General features: G+C 27.6%; 2 protein-coding genes across 2 annotated transcripts; both read left to right on the top strand.

The window, feature by feature from the left end:
• The first annotated feature begins 8,798 nt into the window (after positions 1-8,798).
• On the top strand, positions 8,799-10,432 carry LOC126683058 (GATA transcription factor 5-like). Its single transcript, XM_050378885.2, has 2 exons — positions 8,799-9,371; positions 9,470-10,432. Exons 1-2 carry the CDS (start codon positions 8,997-8,999, stop codon positions 10,157-10,159), a joined length of 1,065 nt encoding a protein of 354 aa, XP_050234842.1. The 5' UTR covers positions 8,799-8,996; the 3' UTR covers positions 10,160-10,432.
• Positions 10,433-17,066: 6,634 nt separating this feature from the next.
• On the top strand, positions 17,067-19,225 carry LOC126682869 (cytochrome P450 84A1-like). The gene is made up of 2 exons (XM_050378634.2): positions 17,067-17,996; positions 18,518-19,225. The coding sequence occupies exons 1-2, from the start codon at positions 17,067-17,069 to the stop codon at positions 19,136-19,138; spliced, it is 1,551 nt and encodes a 516-aa protein (XP_050234591.1). The 3' UTR covers positions 19,139-19,225.
• Positions 19,226-19,238: the final 13 nt, after the last annotated feature.

Here is a 19,238-nt window from a genome sequence, read left to right as displayed (position 1 = left end):
TCGGACATGATGAACATTTATAGAAAAGCAAACTAACTTTTTAGAAGAAATAATAATTGTTGACCCAATCAATTTTTTTAGGTTAAACAACATGTTTTTTGCTCGGAATTTTTTCATTTATAAAAGAATTGCTCAATCCTTTCAAATTTTAAAAAAATCATCTGTATCAATTTTATAAATAAAAATAATTAATTCAGACTGTAATTATTTAATTTATTAGTTTAGTGTCAATTTTTTAATTTTTGGGGAATTTATAAGTGTCCTGTGATAATTAATTTTTTTATCATAAAAAGATACATAATAAACAAATAATAATAGTATAATTCACATTTTTATTTCGAAAGTTTAAAATTTATTTTTAAAAAGTTCAATATTTTTTATAAAAATAGAAGATTGAAATGTGGGTGTATATTTAAATACTGGGCAGGTACAAAACATCTAAATTCCAATTCTAAATGCACCCAACATTTAACCCATAATAACCCATATACATTTTTGGGCTTTTCAGAATTTAAGCCCATTTTTACATTTTTTGTTTTGTTTTTCATTTTCAAACAAATTCTAATATTGCCTCTATTTTTACAATGTTCAAGACACGGTTTATAGAAAGGCCATAATTCTTAATACCGCTCACTCATCATCATCGTCTACTATTTGCGATTTTGCATATGTTAAGCGAATGTGTAATTGGATGACACATGAAGTAACTAAAAAGTCCTTAAGCCTACTTTTAGAAGTTATTTCAGCAAATTATATTATCCTTGTATGACACATATTATGTACTTCTATTTTCGAAATTAATACCATTGCTTTTGGTTAAAAAAAACGACGACTAAACTGACAGCTAACTCTAAATTTATTGATCTTAATATATATAAATATATTAAATTTAAAAGTTGAGTTTCAATTTAATTAAAATCGATTAGTTATTTAAATATTAAATCTAAACAATATATAATATGAAGATAGTTTTATTTGATTTGCATACGCTTAAAACAATAGTCTTGTGAATGTAGTTTGAGTTGTTGACACAAGTTTTAGGGTTGCAAATCTGATTTTTTTTATTTGGAAATATATAATAAAAAAAATATTCTTAGGATCTGAATTCATTCACTTTAATACTATATAATAACCTTTTTAACAATATGATTTTTATTATTTGGAATATATAATAAAAAAATATATTCTTTAGATCTAAATTCATGCACTTTAATTGATAATATTTTGTTTAACAGTATGATTAAGCTGAAAATCATTATATGTTCTTTATATTTTAATTGAATATTGCGTTCGATCTGATTGACTTTTTTTAATAAATACAAATAAAATTTTATTTAAATGCTTGATCAATTCAGTTTGATTTTAAACTATTTTAGAAGAAGACCAGTGACACCTATCCCGAGTGGCTAAAGTACTCTAGTACATTCCTGAGATTTCGGTTTCGAGTCTCTGTAGGATCAGTATTTAAGGCCTATTTAGAAAATATTGAAATAAATTAAATATTAAAATACAAGAAATATAATAGTAATAAAAAAAATTCAACACTTAATTTTTCTAAAATATTACAACAATAGAGTTTTATTTATAAATCATATTATTTTTCTTTTGGTTGAAGTTGAAGTTAATCGGCTAATCAATTTATTTTATGATTTATACATATTATAACAGTTGATTCGAGATGTACTTTAATAATTATTTCAATATATTATTAAAGAAAGTTCTTTCCATATAAAAACAATAAAAGTTCATCTTATCTTTAAAATTTGGGATTGGAATTCCTTCAAGTTCATTTTGAACTTGAGAGGGTCAATGTTCACAATTTATAACGTTCATTATAAAATGAATGATGTAGATAAAAAAGGTACAATTTTAATCAAATCAATTTACACCGTTCATTTTACAATGAACGCTGTATATCATAAACATGACCCCTCAAATTCAAATGAACTTAAGGGAATTCTAGTCCTAAAATTTGAGATAAAAGAATCAAATGAAATTAATATCGTGATCTTAATAAAAACACCTCTAAATGGTGTTTTGGACAAATTTACCTCTATAGAAGTGTTTTGTATCGTTTTATCTTTTCAATTTTACAATAGTTTGTTGTCATGGCAGCACCAGTTTCTCCAATTCTTTGTTTTCTACGGCAGAATGGCCAAATTAACCAATTTATGGGTGGTTTTGTCTAAAACTATAAATTTATTCTTAATTGGTATTTTGTGTCAAATTGAGGGGGTAAAATGAACCTTATTGCATATGGAAAATACAAATTCATTTGATACTAAAGAAATGCCACATGTTGTCACCACAAAGTCCAGCCGTCCTTTGGCTCCAGTTTCGTGCCATATTGTGGAACCCACCATGATAGATCATACAGTGCACAACTGCATGTGCCACTATTTATTTAGCAAGTATTTATTATTTTTAAAGCAGATTTTGGCCAGCAGCTCGGTCAATGGAACCTTCTCTGTTCTTAATTAACTTATCGGTGATTAATTTATTAATTTATTTATTTTCATATTCTCAATCTTGCAGCATGTTAAAAATAAAAAACTGATGTTATCTTAGTTTTCTTGTTGGTAGGAAATTTTCAAGATTTTTCTTTCCTTTTAATAGTCTTATAATAATACTTCTCATTTAAATAAATTTATAAAATTTAATTATAATTAATTTAATTATATTAAATTTTAATTGACAACTCTATTACATTATTTTTATATAACGGCGATGTTATTATTAGAGTAGAAATGAATAGATACAGAGTAATATGATTTTTTTATTAAAATAATTAAATATTATAATACATCCATCCATTTTTGGTCTGAAAATAGAGTTACCTTTTATAAAATTATTCATAAAATTAGTATGTTTGTATTTAATTTATTTATAAATTTATTCATATGATAGACTGCCAGTTCGGTTAAAACTGATCAATATAATCAAAAAATACTTAATTGAACCGTTTTATGTCATAATCAAGTTGATTGACTCAAGTTAATCAAAATTGGATTAATTAAAAAATCAATATAAAATTGAACCGAACAAATTAGCCTACAAATCAATTAAACCAATAAAAATTAACATATAGTTGATAAATAAAAGTATTTAGTTAAATAGATTAATCAAATTTTAACCGAAATAATAACAAAATTAGCTTAAATTAATCAAAATTGATAGATTGAATCAATTAATATTATTTGATCAATTTTTTTGAAGCTTTGTTATTTATTGATTTTATGCCTAATTGCTTTAAAATTATTATTTTAACGCACTTTATATTTCTTTTTAATTTTAGCAACTTAATTTGGCCAATTTTTGGTGTCCGTATTAGCATTTTTGACGGAAGATTGTCCGGTCTTCCGAAATTGTAAAAATTTAAAAGTCAATGTTTGATATTGTCAAGATTAAAAATGTGTATTAAAATTATAAAACACATAAAGTTCGTTATTTTCAGTCTTGATTTTTTTAATTGGTGGAAGAATGGAGCTCCATGATTTTGTAGGAAATAGGAGAAAATTAGAGACACGTGAATTATACAAGATGGGAGTAGAGAAGTAGCTAAGCTTAAGTGTCGTTTTGCTAAATGTAGGCAGTTTGCATCTTTAAAACGGCAATGAAATGTAGGATAAAATGAATGTGCAGTGTTTGTGCTGTGTTTGTTTCGTCAATAGTCGGCCTAATTGGTTTATGTTATGCTTTGTACGCACGCAACTGCGGAGTAGCGGACGACATATATATAGCTAATAGCTACATAGTGAGAGACTTTTTTTGCCCATCAATTTGCAAGTTGTAACTACTCCAAATTCAAAGCCAAATGACGATCTCAATTTAGACAATTAGACACGAATATAATAGTTTTATAAACACTTATTATTTAGGCGTAATCATCCAATTCTTTAGGAAAAGAATACAAAAAAAGCCTCGTAGTATTATAAAATACATATTATCCTTTTTACTTTTTAGGTACAATTAAGCCCTCTTTGTTTTTAAATAGGGTTAATTACATATAAAATCACAACTTTTACACGAAATTGCAAAAATAACACGACCTTTAGAACGTGGCAATTCAGAGCACCACCTTTCATTTGTTTTCAAAAACAACATGGACACATTTTTAATGGCGTTTTTGCTGACGTGGCATGACACGTGACACTCCCATTGGCTGTCAAAGTCAGCAAAATTTTATCTAAAAACGTGCCCATGTTTTTGGAAAAAAATGAAAGGTGATGCCCTGAATTGACACGTTTTAAAGGTCGTGTTATTTTTGAAAATTCGTGTAAAGGTGGTGATTTTATATGTAATTAACCCTTTTAAATATAACAAACAAATAACCCCTTTCGTCCAACAACATTAGAAACACTTGTTAATTGCTGACATGTCTCTCATAATCATATAGGGAAAAAGTTCAAAAATAATTTTAATACTTAACATATTTACCAAAAATTTGAGGGATAAGTGTCCAAAAAATAAATTAAAAGAGTTTATTTATTCAATTTTCAAACAATGAGAGTTTAATTGTTCTATTTTAAAAGCACGAGAGATTAATTGTGCCAAAAAAGAGCTGATCTGTACTTTTAAAAAAAATGTGATTTTTTGTATCTTTTGTCTTTTTTTAGTTATAACTTAAAATCATTAATTTTACACCTATTTTTTAATTTTCAATTTCAGTTATAACTAATTGTTCAACTTAAAATGGAAAAATATTTAAATACACCTCTTATTTTGTTTCGGATCATTCCAAATTGCGTTTTTATAATAAAATAATCCAAACATGAAATAATATGAAGGTTTTATTTGAACTTTTTTTTCCAACTTAAATAAGTGAATATAGTTGAAACTAAAAATTAAAAAATCAGCTAAAATTGAGGATTTTTAAAGGTGAAAAAAATTCAAAAAAATGAGATGTTTTTGGATGATTAAGCCTATTAGTTATTACATGATATAGTATGTAGGGGCATAATACCAATACAAAACGAGCGTGAAATTTTGACCGTATTATGCACATATTATCTTTTTTTGTATTTTAAAATGAAGAAAAGTTTTTCAAAAAAAAAATGATAATGTGGATGCCGAAATAATTTAAAAAGAATAAAAGTTGTTGATTGGAATAACACGTGATTCACATCAACTGTAATTTCACATTTCATGTTAACTTGACATGCCACTTAAATATAATTAAATTGGTTTAATAAAATTAGATTTGACCAAATTAAAATAATCATATAATTTATAAAATATTTGAAAATTGAATATATATATTTTTTTAAAATAAGCATTAGGTGTGGTCTTTTTTAGTTTATTGATAATTAAGTCACTCAAATTGAAGCCGCTAACAACTTGACAATCATAAAAAGCTAAAAAATAAGAACATGAACAAAAAGAGAAAGGCAGAAATGATCAATCGCTTAATCCAAGTAATTAGGAACATTACCCAAAACCATGATTATGCATATAGGAACATTGCCCAAAACCATGATTATGCATTAGTATTTGTCCTTTGTTGATATTTCCCACCACTTATTTTTAGAAACAAAACCACAAACGACAATATAAATTCATGAATCATAAAATAATAACAAAAATAAATGATATAGGCTCACATTTTTTTGAACAAAAAATTTGAATCCCTAAACTAAAACTCTATACAATCTGACCCTCACAAATTCAAAAAAATAATATAAATCATCAATTCATCTAACTTTGTAATTTTTTTGCCAACATGTGGTCCCATATTAATCGACAAATAATTAATGGCATGTAAAAATTCGTTTGTCACTTAAAAAATGGATTCAATCAATTCTTAATTATTTTTATATAAAATTTTAATCTTTAATATTTACAGTGATTTGAGAATATTATTGAAAATATGGCACTACACACCACAATATTTCTAAACTGACACTGTGTAGCCTATTGTTGTTTATGTAGCAAAACGAAGCAATGGCTGCATGTCGACTCAACGAATCTTGTCATCTCTATTTGAAATTATTTGTATGTTAAGTCTAATTTTTCGTGTTTTTAGCGATTTAAGCACATAATTTATAATTTAGCAACTCGTAATTCTATTCTATTTCCTACGTATGCTTCTAATAGCCGGAAAACAACAATGAACTATAGAATGTAAAGTTTAGAAAGGTTTGGATATGGAATGTAATGTTTTGACTAATATGTTTAGATTACAAACGTTGAAGATGAAAATTTTAAATACAAATAACTCATCAATTTAAGGATTTAAATACTCTTCAGAGAAAAGTAAAGGACTTAACTGTTATTTTTACTAGAAAATAAATAAAGAAAATAAAGGTTAAATTTTGGTTCGGTCATGGTCCACAATGCCCAACTCTTTTTAACCTGTCGTTGCAAACGCGCTTAGACTTGGCTACAAAAATACAAATTCTAGTTCCACTCTCTACGACTCACAGAACACCGTTGGATTTACAACTGGGAGTGATACTGTCCGTTTAGATTTGTTAGACAGTGACGCGGTTAAGAATGCGAGTGAATGGTTTTGGTTACGTAGATAAGTAACCAGAAAAGAATGCGCGATTAACGCGGCGAAGTAATTGAAATTGGCAAATAGTTGGAAATAGAGGGGCAAAAATGAAAAGAAAAGCGGAAAATGAAGGAGGGTAGAAGAATAGTTGGTTATTACTTTTTGTTTTCAAACGATTGGTGGCGCCATTTGCAAGAATAGCAATTTCATAGCCATCTTTTAGAAAAGTATTTCATTTTAAATGTATTTCTTTCTTGAATTAAAAAAAGTATATCTTTCTCTTGTCTAAAATAAAACATTTATTTATTGCTAATGGTATTTTAGATTAAAAATTTATTATATTTTTAAATAGACAATTATTAATTTACTATAAAAAGTATAAAGATTATTAATTAAAATAATAAATTTATTATTTTTAAATATGTGTAGACTATAATAATCCATTTAAATAAAAAAATTTATTTTACAATTATAGTGAATGAAGGTACCATCTAAATACTTAAAAGTTAAAAGTAAATTTTATATAATAAATGAACTTCAAAATATATGGTATAATGTTATATATATATATATATATATATATATATATATATATATATATATATATATATATATAAAAAAAAACCTCCCATTTGTATCCAAATGTTTCAAATCAAATATTTGAATCTTAAATATCAAACCAACTTTAGGATTTATCTTTTTTCTAATAGTATAGAATGATATGACTATAGGTGGACCTAAATAATTACACCTTGCAATTTAATTTTAATAATATTATTAACTTATGGCTAGATTATTTATTTTTTATTAACTTTTTTTTCATTAAAAAAAGTTAGGTCCATATCCAGGACTGGATGTTACACTGTCAAATGTTGACTATTTTTCATTTCTAAAATTTTACCCTCTTGCATTATAATTTATGAGACACATACACATACTCCATTATTGGACATGGACCCCCTAAACTTATAAAGATAGGAGCAATAAATACTACTAATAACTAACTATAAATAATGAGTTTTAAATCAAAATAAAAGAATCAAATTTTAAATTTTAAAAATTATTTATTTCATTTTAAAAAGGTTTAATTACTTAAAAAACCTCCACCTTATAATATTTTTTCGTTTATACCATGACCTAGGAAAAAGTTATTTGTACCATTTTTTTGATTTTTTGTTTTCAACTCTACCCTAAAACACTAAATTGAACTTTTTTTTATCTAGAAAAAGCTTAAAATAATCCTTCATTTTTTTAACTTATTTGTATTTTTTCAAATAGAAAAAAGATGATATAACCCTTCTATTTAATTATTTTTAATATTTTCATCATATAATTAATTAAATTGTCAAAAAATAAAATTTTGGAGTACAATTGAAAACGAAAAATCAAAAAAAGGGTACAAATAAACTTTTTCCTAGGTCAGGGTATAAACGAAAAATTGTTTCAAGATGGAGTTTTTTTTAAGTAATTAGGCCTTTTAAAAATTATGTTACTTTTTAGCACATATTTTAAATAGATACAGTAGCTTCTAATATTTGCATATAAATTTACTTTTTACATTTAAATATAAATTATTTTTATTAATTATGATTTAATGTTTCATTTTTATAATTATGTCATAAATCAAACGTGTTGTAATTATATTCACTTTCATTTTTTAGTTAATATTTTTATATACGTGGTATACCACATATTGTCAAATTAATAAAAATGAGTTAGATAAACAAGTCTAAATTTTCGGTATCAATTTATCTATGTGGCATGCCACATAGTAAAATTAAGTTTAAATTTTAAAATGAAAATACTGTATTAAAGTATTCCATCTAAATTATAATTATAAAAATTATAAAATTATAAAATTGAAATTAATTGATATAGAAATATTCTTTAGAAATATAGTTTGATTATATTTTTATTATAGCTATTTATATATTAATATTTTTTTAATATTAAAAAGGAGAATTTTTTAACATTTTTAAGAAAAATTAAACTTTTAAATTGTAAATTTGTCATAATCTTATCTAGTATTTATATTATATGAACTATAATCGGTTAGTAAAATATTTAAAATGTTTAAAAATAGAAGGAGGGAGTAATTTATTTAGCCTAGTTGGGTCCCAAAATAGACATGGCACGATGACGAAAGATGATAAAAGAAATAGTGAAAAATGTAAGTGGAAACTGTGGATTCGGTCCATAACAAGCCAAATCTTCAACACCTTAGAATAGTCAGCTCCTAACTTGACCAAATTTACAACATTATTTTATTTACTATATAAAATATTAGTATTATTTTAAATAAATAGAAGAAAAAAAAAACAAGATAAACAAAGATAAGCCATCGACTCCGCACCACTTTCGCCCTCGTTTCAGTGCCTCAACTAACCTTTTTACACCTCTCTTTAATCACCTCAATTATTTTACAAATTTCAATTTCTCCCCACAAAATTTTCATTTCTTCTGTTTTGTTTGGTTCAATTCTTGAAAATTTAGAAGAAAAATAATGGAGTATTGCACGGTAGCCAGAGCTTTGAAATCAAGCTTACGACGAGAACTTCCGGCGACGGCAGCTTCTATGATGAAATCGAATTTTACCCAGCAGTCTCTTTTCGATGATATTATGTTTAATAACTCGAGTAACGCCGCCGTGGAGGATTTTTCCGTTGATTGTTTCTTTGACTTTTCTAACGGCGGAGAATTCAAAGAACATATTCACGAACAGGAAGAACAAGAACATATGATTGAAGATGAAGATGATGAAGAAGAAGAAGAGAAAGATTCTGATTCGGGTTCGTCTCAGGATCATGATCATGATAATAACTCGAATAATTCTTGTAATTTTGATGATTCTTTTCTCTCCGGTGAACTTGCCGTGCCGGTAAGTTTTTTTGAATTTTTAACATTTTTTGGATTTTAATGGGTTTTTTTGGTTTGTGATAATGAAAACCCATGTTTTTGTTTTTGATTCTGTTATAGATTGATGATTTGGCGGAGCTTGAATGGGTGTCTCAAATTGTTGACGATTCTTCATCGGAATTTTCTCTTTTGCACCCGTTGAATTCGGAGAATTTCCATGCAAGAACCACGTTTGAAATTGAACATAATGAACCCAATCCGGTTTTTTTAAGCAAACCCTCTTCGTGTCTTTTTCCAGCCAAAATTCCGTCCAAACCGAGGTCTAAGCGAACCAGACCGACCCGCCGGACATGGTCAGTTGAGTCTCTGCTTACAGACTCGTCGTCATCATGTTCATATTCGTCTTCTCCGGTGTCTTCGTCAGCTTCAACGCCTTCTCTTGTTACGGTTCAAACCCTTGAGTCGTTACCTGGTTTTTTCCAACCACCATTGAAAAAACCAAAGAAAAAACCTGCGGCTCAAACCGGTGGAGTCACGGGTTTGATCCAGTTTCAGCGGCGGTGTAGTCATTGCCAGGTTCAAAAGACCCCTCAATGGAGAGCCGGTCCGCTCGGGGCTAAAACATTATGTAATGCTTGCGGGGTTCGTTATAAGTCCGGCCGGCTTTTCCCCGAGTATAGACCGGCTTGTAGCCCGACTTTCTCCGGCAAGGTTCACTCGAATAGTCATAGGAAAGTGTTAGAAATGAGGAAGAGGAAAGAGGTGGCCGGACCGGCTTCCGGGTTGAGCCAGATGGTTCCTAGTTTTTGAAGAATTAGGTTCATGGAATAGGTTTAAGCGAATCGGTGATCAAATCCTGGCTAGGTTTGTTAGGGTCGGTTTGCAGGTTACATGCTTTTGTAACGGATTATAATAGGCAGGGAGGTAATTTACATGTTAAATTGTTATAGGGAGGTCCTGATTTTAGTCTTTTTCTGTTAATTTTATTTAATTAAAGTTGTTTAGGTTTTTGTAAGGTTCTTTTTGTTTTATTACATTTTAATTTGTAGGGTTAATTAATGAGAGAAAAACTTTAGATGTCTACTTTTTTTTTGCTCCATGAAACAGGAGTTACTCAATTTTTTAAAAATTTATTATAAAGATTATAAATTTTCGGATAAATAAATGGAGGTACTCGTATGAAAACTCGAGATTAATATAACTTCAATAAAATAAAAAATATGAATCAAACCGTTCTCTAATTAATTGCATGTCGAAATCGATCACGGTTTATTTTATTTATAACTAATTTGCAGTTACTTGTTAGGTAAAGTAGTTGAACCTTTCATAAATAGAAAATTATATGGTCTATGGAACCCATTTTTGGTTATGGTATAGGCAATGGAGATTTCTATATATCCTTATTTGTTACCAACTTTTAAATGTCCGTATCAATTAGTTGTGTGATTTTCTTTGGAAGGAGCCTTATGACTGTGGTTAAAAATAGAGAGGAAAAGTGAGAGAAGTTTGTTTTTGGATGGGATGGTGAAAATTACTATTTTTAATTGATAAAAAAATCATGCAAAAATAATAAAAACTAGACTCATTAAATTAGTCACTCTTTTGACTATTAGTGTTTAAATATTACGTGAATAAAATTCTCTTAAAAATTATTCCTCCAGTTTCAATAGAGTTGCCCACTTTTTTAATATCACAATTTAAAGAGCACATAATTTTTCTATATAAAAGAAGGCTGTCGTCTACATATTTATATTGTAAGAAACACCGTGAATAGCATGGTTAATCCAATAAATAGACTTTAAGGAAGTTTCGTGAGAGATGTATCCAATATAACTATCATCACTGATAATATAGGATGATCAACTGTAAAACTAACTTCCCGATATATGTTATTAACATTTCAATTTCGCTAGATCATAAAACATGTAATTGATAGAACATTCAAATATACAATTAATATTTTGAAATTCTTATAAAATTTTCACCTTTTTTATTATATAATTATTTAATATAGTTGCTAATTTTATTTTATTTACATATTCCAATAAATCAGTTAAAAAAACATATTCCAATAAATAACATTAAATACTGTATCATTAGTGAATCTTGAATTAGACTAATATAAGAAAATTAATTTTAAAGTTTATTATTAAGTAGAAACATATAAGAGGTATTTAGTATAAAAATAAAAAAAATGGACAATATTATTAGGACGAAAATAAAAGTATTGTATGGGGAGTATAATTTAAAATGAAAAAGTGAATCTTTTAATTTGTGTAGTCACATATATACGAGTATTAGTGTTTACATATTAATTATGGAGGAAAAAGAGTGTTAAATATTTGTCACTATTGGTGTTTATATATTTTGTGAATAAATAATTCTCTTTAAAAATAATTTAGTAATGTAACTTGATTGGTTGAGATTTGAAGTTTTCAGACCCTAAAATTACTCAAAGCTCACAGAAATTGAATACAGAATTGACGTGGAATATGATTGGTAGAATGCGAGTGGGTTTAAATTTAAATATGAGAGACCACCAAAGCAGTGGAGTGAGCCAAGTGGGTGAATCACAACTTGCATGGTGGCTGCTGACTAAGAGTAAAACAAGCACTACATCTTTCCTATTTATACATATTTTAATATTTACAAAAATTATACTTTTAAATCATTAAAAATATCACAAGATAATAATAAGATATATATTTAATCATTAAAAATATCCCACTTTTTTGCTTTCTGTTGTCCAAACTTTTAAAAATGGACCATTTTAATTCATTTTTTAATGTTCGTTCAATTGTAGTTATTTGTTTAAGCTGGAGTAAAAACAATTCACAAATATCTTCAATATTTAAAAAAATTCATGATGAAAAGATAAAGAATATATTAAATTTTTTCTTCTTTTATAATTAAAACTGAAGATTGAAAAATAGATTAAAATTTATAATTATAAAAATTTGGGCCATAAATTAAAAAATAAAATAAAAAAAGTGGGGTGTTTTTAAATAATTGAGCTTAAGATTTTTTTTTGGGTTAGATAAATAATTGGAAAAATAAAATTTTAAATAGTATTTTCTATTTAATTCATCTTTTTAATTTAACTTTCAAAATTTGAGGGTCAACTTTTCTTGACTAAGATATAATGTAAAATAAACATAGCAGTACCTTAAAGAAAAAGAAGGGAAAAATAATTTATAAAAATAAAGAGAAGCAGTGTAATAAATAAAGTTTCAATTATAGTGATAGCTAAAGATGGAGCACTGATTTAAATACATATGGCGCCCGACCCACCTTTATGACTTATGAGTCTGATAGAATGAGACTCTGATTCTTATCTTTAAAAGTTAAGTATTTTAATGCAAATAAGATTGTTGGTTTCAAAAAAAAAAAAATTGCTGGTTTATTCATCCATTTGTTCATAGAATATTTCCATAACCCATGTCAAGCATGTCATTTGTTGTAAATAAAATCAATAATGATAGTATTATTATATTACTAAATAATATGCTTAATTTCTCAAAAATACTTCAACTTTTTGATATTTTTTATGGTATCATTCTCGTTTTTTAATTTTCACTTCCAATTATAACCACTAGTCCAAATTGGAATTTAAAAAAAATTTAAATAAACATCTTGTATTGCTTCATTTTTAAAATTTATTATGATAAAAATACAAATTGAAACAATATGAAATAATATGAAGTAATATAAATAAAATATTCGAGTTTTTTTTCACTCTAATTTGGACAAATGTCTATAATTAAAAATGAAAATTAAAAAATGAGCTAAAATTAAATATTTTGAAAGTTGAGGTCATAAACGAAAAAAATCAAAAAGGTGAAGTATTTTTGAGTGATTAAGTCTAAATAATATAATAAAATCAGTTGAAACTCCTACACGTTTTAAATATTATACTAATTGTCCCCTCAACTTGTAAGCCAATTGTCTTCTAAATTAACAATTTGCTCCCTCAATTTATAAGCTCATTTGCTAAAATGGATTTATTGCCCATAATCACCAAATTAGTGACTAATTTGCCCATAAATTTAATATATGTGTTAATTGCCCGTTACTTATAAGTTGAGAGGGAAAATTGCTAATTAAGTCTTTAAGTTTTAATATAATATTTTTTGATGTAACCATTTTTTTAATTATTCTAACTAGAAATAAATAAGATCAAAAATGAATTCAAGAATATGAAAACATGTGTGATGTTTCTTTAAATTTCCTCCATTGTGATTATTTTTTTGTATCAATCAAGACATATTTTAAATTGTATTTATTTTTATTATATTTTTTAATATATCCTCGTCTTTTTTATGCCGATTTAAGCTGATTCAGTGACATTAGAATAGGTTGTGCAAGAACAAAAAAAAGGCAGGATATTTCATTTAACATAATCTTTCTTCGTTGATTTTAAATTCAACTATTTTCATCTTTAACTTGTTTTATTTTTAATATATATTAATATTTGGATTACAATCTCAATTTGTCAAGAATTTTGAAGATAGAACTTGAACAAACACTAGACTGTTTTGATCGAATCAAGAATCAATTCAGACAATACGAACTAAAATCATCAAACACGCCGCAAAACACATTAAGAATAGGCAGATCTCAAAAACCAAATAATACACTAAAGTAAATTGAGATAAACATGAAAAATATAAACATTAGAATGAAAAAAATAATGATATTTCAGTCTAAGGTCGAAAACTACCGCCTTTGTATCTTTTAAAATTAAGCTATGGCGAAGTAAAATTGAGAGAAAATTTTAATGAGTTTAAAGAAAAAAAAAGAGGGGCACATCTAAATTTATCTATGAGATTGCTGTATATGTATATTGAAGAATCAGACGCAATTTCTCCATAAAAAAATTCTTAGGTAGACTCAGTCTACCACGTCATTCGTGGAGTAAGCCTATCACATAATGACACATTATTAAAATGATGGCAATCTTGTAATATTACTATTCAAAAGTGTAAATAAGTAATAAACGAATTTACTAGATTGCCATCATTTTAATGACGTGTCATTATATGATAGGCTTAGTCCACGGATGACGTGGTGGACCGGGTCTATTTAAAAATCTCTCTTACACATGAGACGTTTTATTGACTTTTTGTTACTATTTATTTTAACTAAAAATGGAAAAAAGAAAAAAAAAACTATATGCTAAAAAGGATTCTTTATGTGATTTTGATATGATATGAACCGTCATATCATATGGGATGCAGGGTTATTTGTTTTTATCTATAATAGAAAGGTTAAATCTATTTTAGGATCTCTAACTATACGGTTTTGGTTCATCAGATCTTTTAATTTTTATTTGTCTTTTTTAAGTCTCTAAATTTTTATTTTTTTTGGTTCATCAGGTGTATCAACTTTTATTTAGCTTTTTCGGATCCCTAAACTTTCGTTTCTTGATTCATTTGAATAAATTTTTGTTTTTTGTTTTATTAAATTTTTAAATGGATCTTCATTTAAGGACTTAATGAATCGGAAAATAAAAGTTTAGGAATATGAGAAAGTCAAATAAAAATTGAAAAACCTAATGAATTAAAAAATAAAAATTTAAAAATTTGAGAAAGTCAAATAAAAGTTAAAAATTCTGATGAATCAAAATAATATAATTTAAAGATCCCAAATTGAATTTAGCCTAATAAAAATACTGATAAACTTTGACAACTTTACGAGTATGGTTATGAAACCTTAATGGTGAATGAACTGCTTCACCACCATGAAGTCAAATTTTAAACCTGCAATTGCTTTTTGTTTATGTTTAAAAAACAATCGTTACATTTGTTTTTCTCTGAATTTGTTACTGTAGATATCATTAAGAAATACAGTATCAATAAGCTATAGTTCAAAACTTCGTAAACGCTAAATAATAAACAGTAAGGTTGTGAGTTTGATTTATGCTTCAAGTGCTCTCCCCTCTCCACTTATTAAACAAAAAACAATTATCGGAACGAATAACCAAATTTCTTTCCGCTTTCTCCCAATTTCTATGTTCTCAGCCCTTATTACTCAGTGATTAATCACTGGTCATTTCTTACAAATTAATATTATAATTATAGAATTATCAGAAATGTCATTTACAAGTACTAAGATTTTATTTTTCTCTAAGTAGGCCAGTGCTATTTTTAATAAGAGGAGAAAAATTCTGATGACCTTTGTCCATGTTATTATAGCAAAATTGAATGTGCCGAAGAAAATATGTCTTATAAGAAAATTACTACATATATAACTTTAAGGTCTTATTTGTCTCACTCTAAACATTAAGGACATATTTGCACCTTCTCCTCTTTTTCTTTTTCTTTATTAAGTTCGTTCACCTATAATCACCCTGTAATGTAAAAGTGAAAAATAAATGAATAATTAAAATTATATTTTCCAAAGGAATAGTTGGCAAATAAAGCAATCTGAATTTTGATACAATTATAAAAAGAGTGAATTCCTAAATTAAAAGAGGGAACTTCTATTGACATTTTCATATTTTTACCATTTCCACCATATTTGTACCCAAAACAATCAAAATGGACTTAATTATAAATCCACCTTTTTATAGAAAATTGGTTATTCTTATTTATAATAGAGCATCTCCCATAAACTTTCTGCCACCTTTGTACCCAAAATAATCAAAATGGCACTTATTTATAAATCCACCTTATATAGAAAATTGGTTATTAAAATAGAGGATCTCCAACAAATTTAATATTTACTCAATTATAGCATGCATCTCTCCTGTTACATAATACAAAATATCCAATAAACTTAATGAAAGAGTCAAATCTTTTGTAATTAAAGAATTTATTAATAAATAACAAATTCAATTAATTCTTGATTATATAGATATAAAATAAAATATTGATTTAATTTTATATATTTGGAGAATCAAACTTCAGTCTTACTTCATATATAATAAATGTGTCCAAACTGATATTTTTAAAAGCGACTTTAAACAAAGTGTTCGAAATTAAGATATAGAAAAATATTTGTTCTAAAAAGAATTATAAATTTTGAAAATGAAAATTGATATTTTTAAAAAAGAAGAGATGTATATTTTTAAAATATATAAGGGAAAAATAATTATTAAAATAAATAATTAATTCAATTGAGATCCAAAATAGGTTTAAAATGGTTATAAATTTAAGGTAGCCTTTGTGATTTGGAAACATAGGGATAGAAATAGAAAAATATTTCATGTAACGTGAAGTTACTACAAACTAATGATATGTTTTGTTAAAAATGAACTTAATAAAATCTAATAGAATTTTTTTTAAGTGAATGTAGTTGTATTGATTTTGATTGTTAAAATTTTATAGAATTAATTATGTATATGTAAATCAATTTCAAAATAATTTTATTCATAGAATTAGACTAAATAAGATAATAATAATAATATATAAGGTATGCACATATCTAAAAGTTGGAGGTGGCAATAAAACTTCCTAATAAACATAGAAATCATATACATATTATCTGTAATTGTGCTTAGAAATCAGAATACATTCACACTTCTCCTATAATCTGCTTATTTAATAAAAAAATCTCTCTTAATCACAAAATTATTTTAAATAAAAACAAAATCAATCTCTAAATGCAAATAAACTCAAATATATAATACCTATGCATTATTATTATATATAAGCATCACTAACCCACAAATATATGATCTATTAATCTCTCAAAGCTACCTTGTTTTAACATAATCATGGACTTTCTTCTAAACCTTCAATTTCTTCAATCTCCATCTATGTCACTACTACTTTTTATCTCTTTATTTATTTCTATATTCTTTTTCTATTCGCGTAGAAATATACCATACCCTCCTGGCCCGAAAGGGTATCCAATTTTTGGCAATATCGGCATCATGGACCAACTAACCCACCGTGGCTTAGCTCGTCTCGCTAAGCAATACGGTGGGCTCTTTCACCTCCAAATGGGCGGGCTTCATATTGCCGCCGTATCAACGCCGGAAATGGCTCGAGAAGTTCTTCAAGTCCAAGACGGCATTTTCTGCAACCGGCCGGCCAACGTTGCCATAACCTACTTGACCTATGATCGGGCCGATATGGCCTTTGCAAACTACGGCCCATTTTGGCGTCAAATGCGCAAAATATGCGTTATGAAGCTATTTAGTCGAAAACGGGTCGAGTCATGGGCCTCGGTACGAGAAGAAGTAGACTCCACCGTTCGAGCCATGTTGGAAAAAACCGGTTCACCGGTTAACATAGGTGAACTAGTGTTTGGATTAACTAGGAACATAATATACGGGGCAGCTTTCGGGTCGGTTTCAGACCAAGGGCAAGAAGAGTTCATGAAAATATTACAAGAATTTTCCAAACTTTTTGGAGCTTTTAATATTGCTGATTTTTTCCCATGGCTGAGTTGGTTACATTCACAAGATTTCAATAAGAGACTAATTAGGGCACGAGAATCACTGGATGGGTTCATTGATATGGTGATCGATGAACATATGGTAAAAAAGAATGACAACAGTAAAAATGAAAATGAAGAAGAAAGAGACATGGTGGATGAATTATTGGCTTTTTACAGTGAAGATGTGGGTAAAAATGGTTACTATGACTCACAAACAAGCACCATTAAGCTCAACAGAGATAACATCAAAGCTATCATCATGGTAATATATATTTTTCTCTATTTTTCTACGTAAATACGTATGCATATATATAAGGTAGATCAACAAATAACACGTCTAAGTTTATCCTATTTTTGTTTTATAATTTTCTATATTCACACATGCCACCTATTGATTCACGACGACTTTTTCCGTCTGAAGTTTTGGAGTTCCGTTCCATTTCGATGAAAACACTTCTTAAATTGAAACTCTATATTTATAATGTGTTCTTATTTTTATTTTATTTTTGAGAAATTGTTCTTATTTTATGTTAACGGGCGGAGTTGGAGAATACACTTCGGATTTACATGCAAATCCATGATAAAAAAAAATTAGCCTCAAATCCCAATTTGAACATAATTATTTACTACTTAAGTTTGCCATATATATGATAAAAAAAATATAGATCTAGTGTCTAACATAAAAAAAAAAGGATTTGGAATCGGACAACTTGTGTCTATATATTTTTCAATTCAGCATTTCTGTGCTAATATTGTGACATTGATACTTAAATATCTCCACAGGATGTCATGTTTGGAGGAACTGAAACCGTAGCATCAGCAATAGAGTGGGCAATGGCAGAACTAATGAAAAGTCCTGAAGACATGAACAAAGTGCAGCAACAGCTAACAGAAGTTGTTGGCCTGAACCGAAAAGTCGAGGAATCGGACCTCGAAAAATTGACCTACCTCAAATGTTGTCTGAAAGAGACACTACGTCTCCACCCTCCTATTCCTCTATTTCTCCATGAAACTGCCGAGGATAGCATAGTTACGGGTTACAAAATCCCAGCAAAATCACGTATCATGATCAACGCATGGGCAATCGGGCGCGACCCAAATGCATGGGTTGACCCGGACAAGTTTAATCCTAGTCGGTTTATGGAAGATGGGGCGCCAGATTGGAGGGGAAGTAATTTCGAGTTTATTCCGTTCGGGTCAGGTCGGAGGTCGTGTCCGGGTATGCAATTAGGGGTGTATGCATTGGAGTTGAGTGTAGCTCATTTGGCTCATTGTTTCAAGTGGGAATTACCTGATGGAATGGAGGCTAATCAGCTTGATATGAATGATGTGTTTGGACTTACTGCCCCAAAAGCTGTTAGACTTGTTGCTGTACCTACTTACAGGTTGAATTGTGCATTTTGAATTGTAAAAGTATCATTTAATTAAGAGCAAATTTCTAGACACCTCGACATTTACCATAATATGCACTTGCATCTCTCTTGTTTCATATTAAACAAAATGG

The sequence above is a fragment of the Mercurialis annua genome, linkage group LG5 (genome assembly GCF_937616625.2).
Source record: "Mercurialis annua linkage group LG5, ddMerAnnu1.2, whole genome shotgun sequence".
Taxonomy (NCBI): Eukaryota; Viridiplantae; Streptophyta; class Magnoliopsida; order Malpighiales; family Euphorbiaceae; genus Mercurialis; species Mercurialis annua.
Note: the sequence above shows the minus strand (reverse complement) of the source record. Positions and strands in the feature narration are given on the sequence as shown.

Bases quoted from the DNA above. Each gene is read 5' to 3' on its own strand.
- LOC126683058 (XM_050378885.2), top strand. From the start codon at position 8,997: ATGGAGTATTGCACGGTAGCCAGAGCTTTGAAATCAAGCTTACGACGA. The intron at 9,372-9,469 runs GTAAGTTTTTTT...ATTCTGTTATAG, and splicing joins CCGGTGAACTTGCCGTGCCG to ATTGATGATTTGGCGGAGCT.
- LOC126682869 (XM_050378634.2), top strand. From the start codon at position 17,067: ATGGACTTTCTTCTAAACCTTCAATTTCTTCAATCTCCATCTATGTCA. The intron at 17,997-18,517 runs GTAATATATATT...ATATCTCCACAG, and splicing joins ACATCAAAGCTATCATCATG to GATGTCATGTTTGGAGGAAC.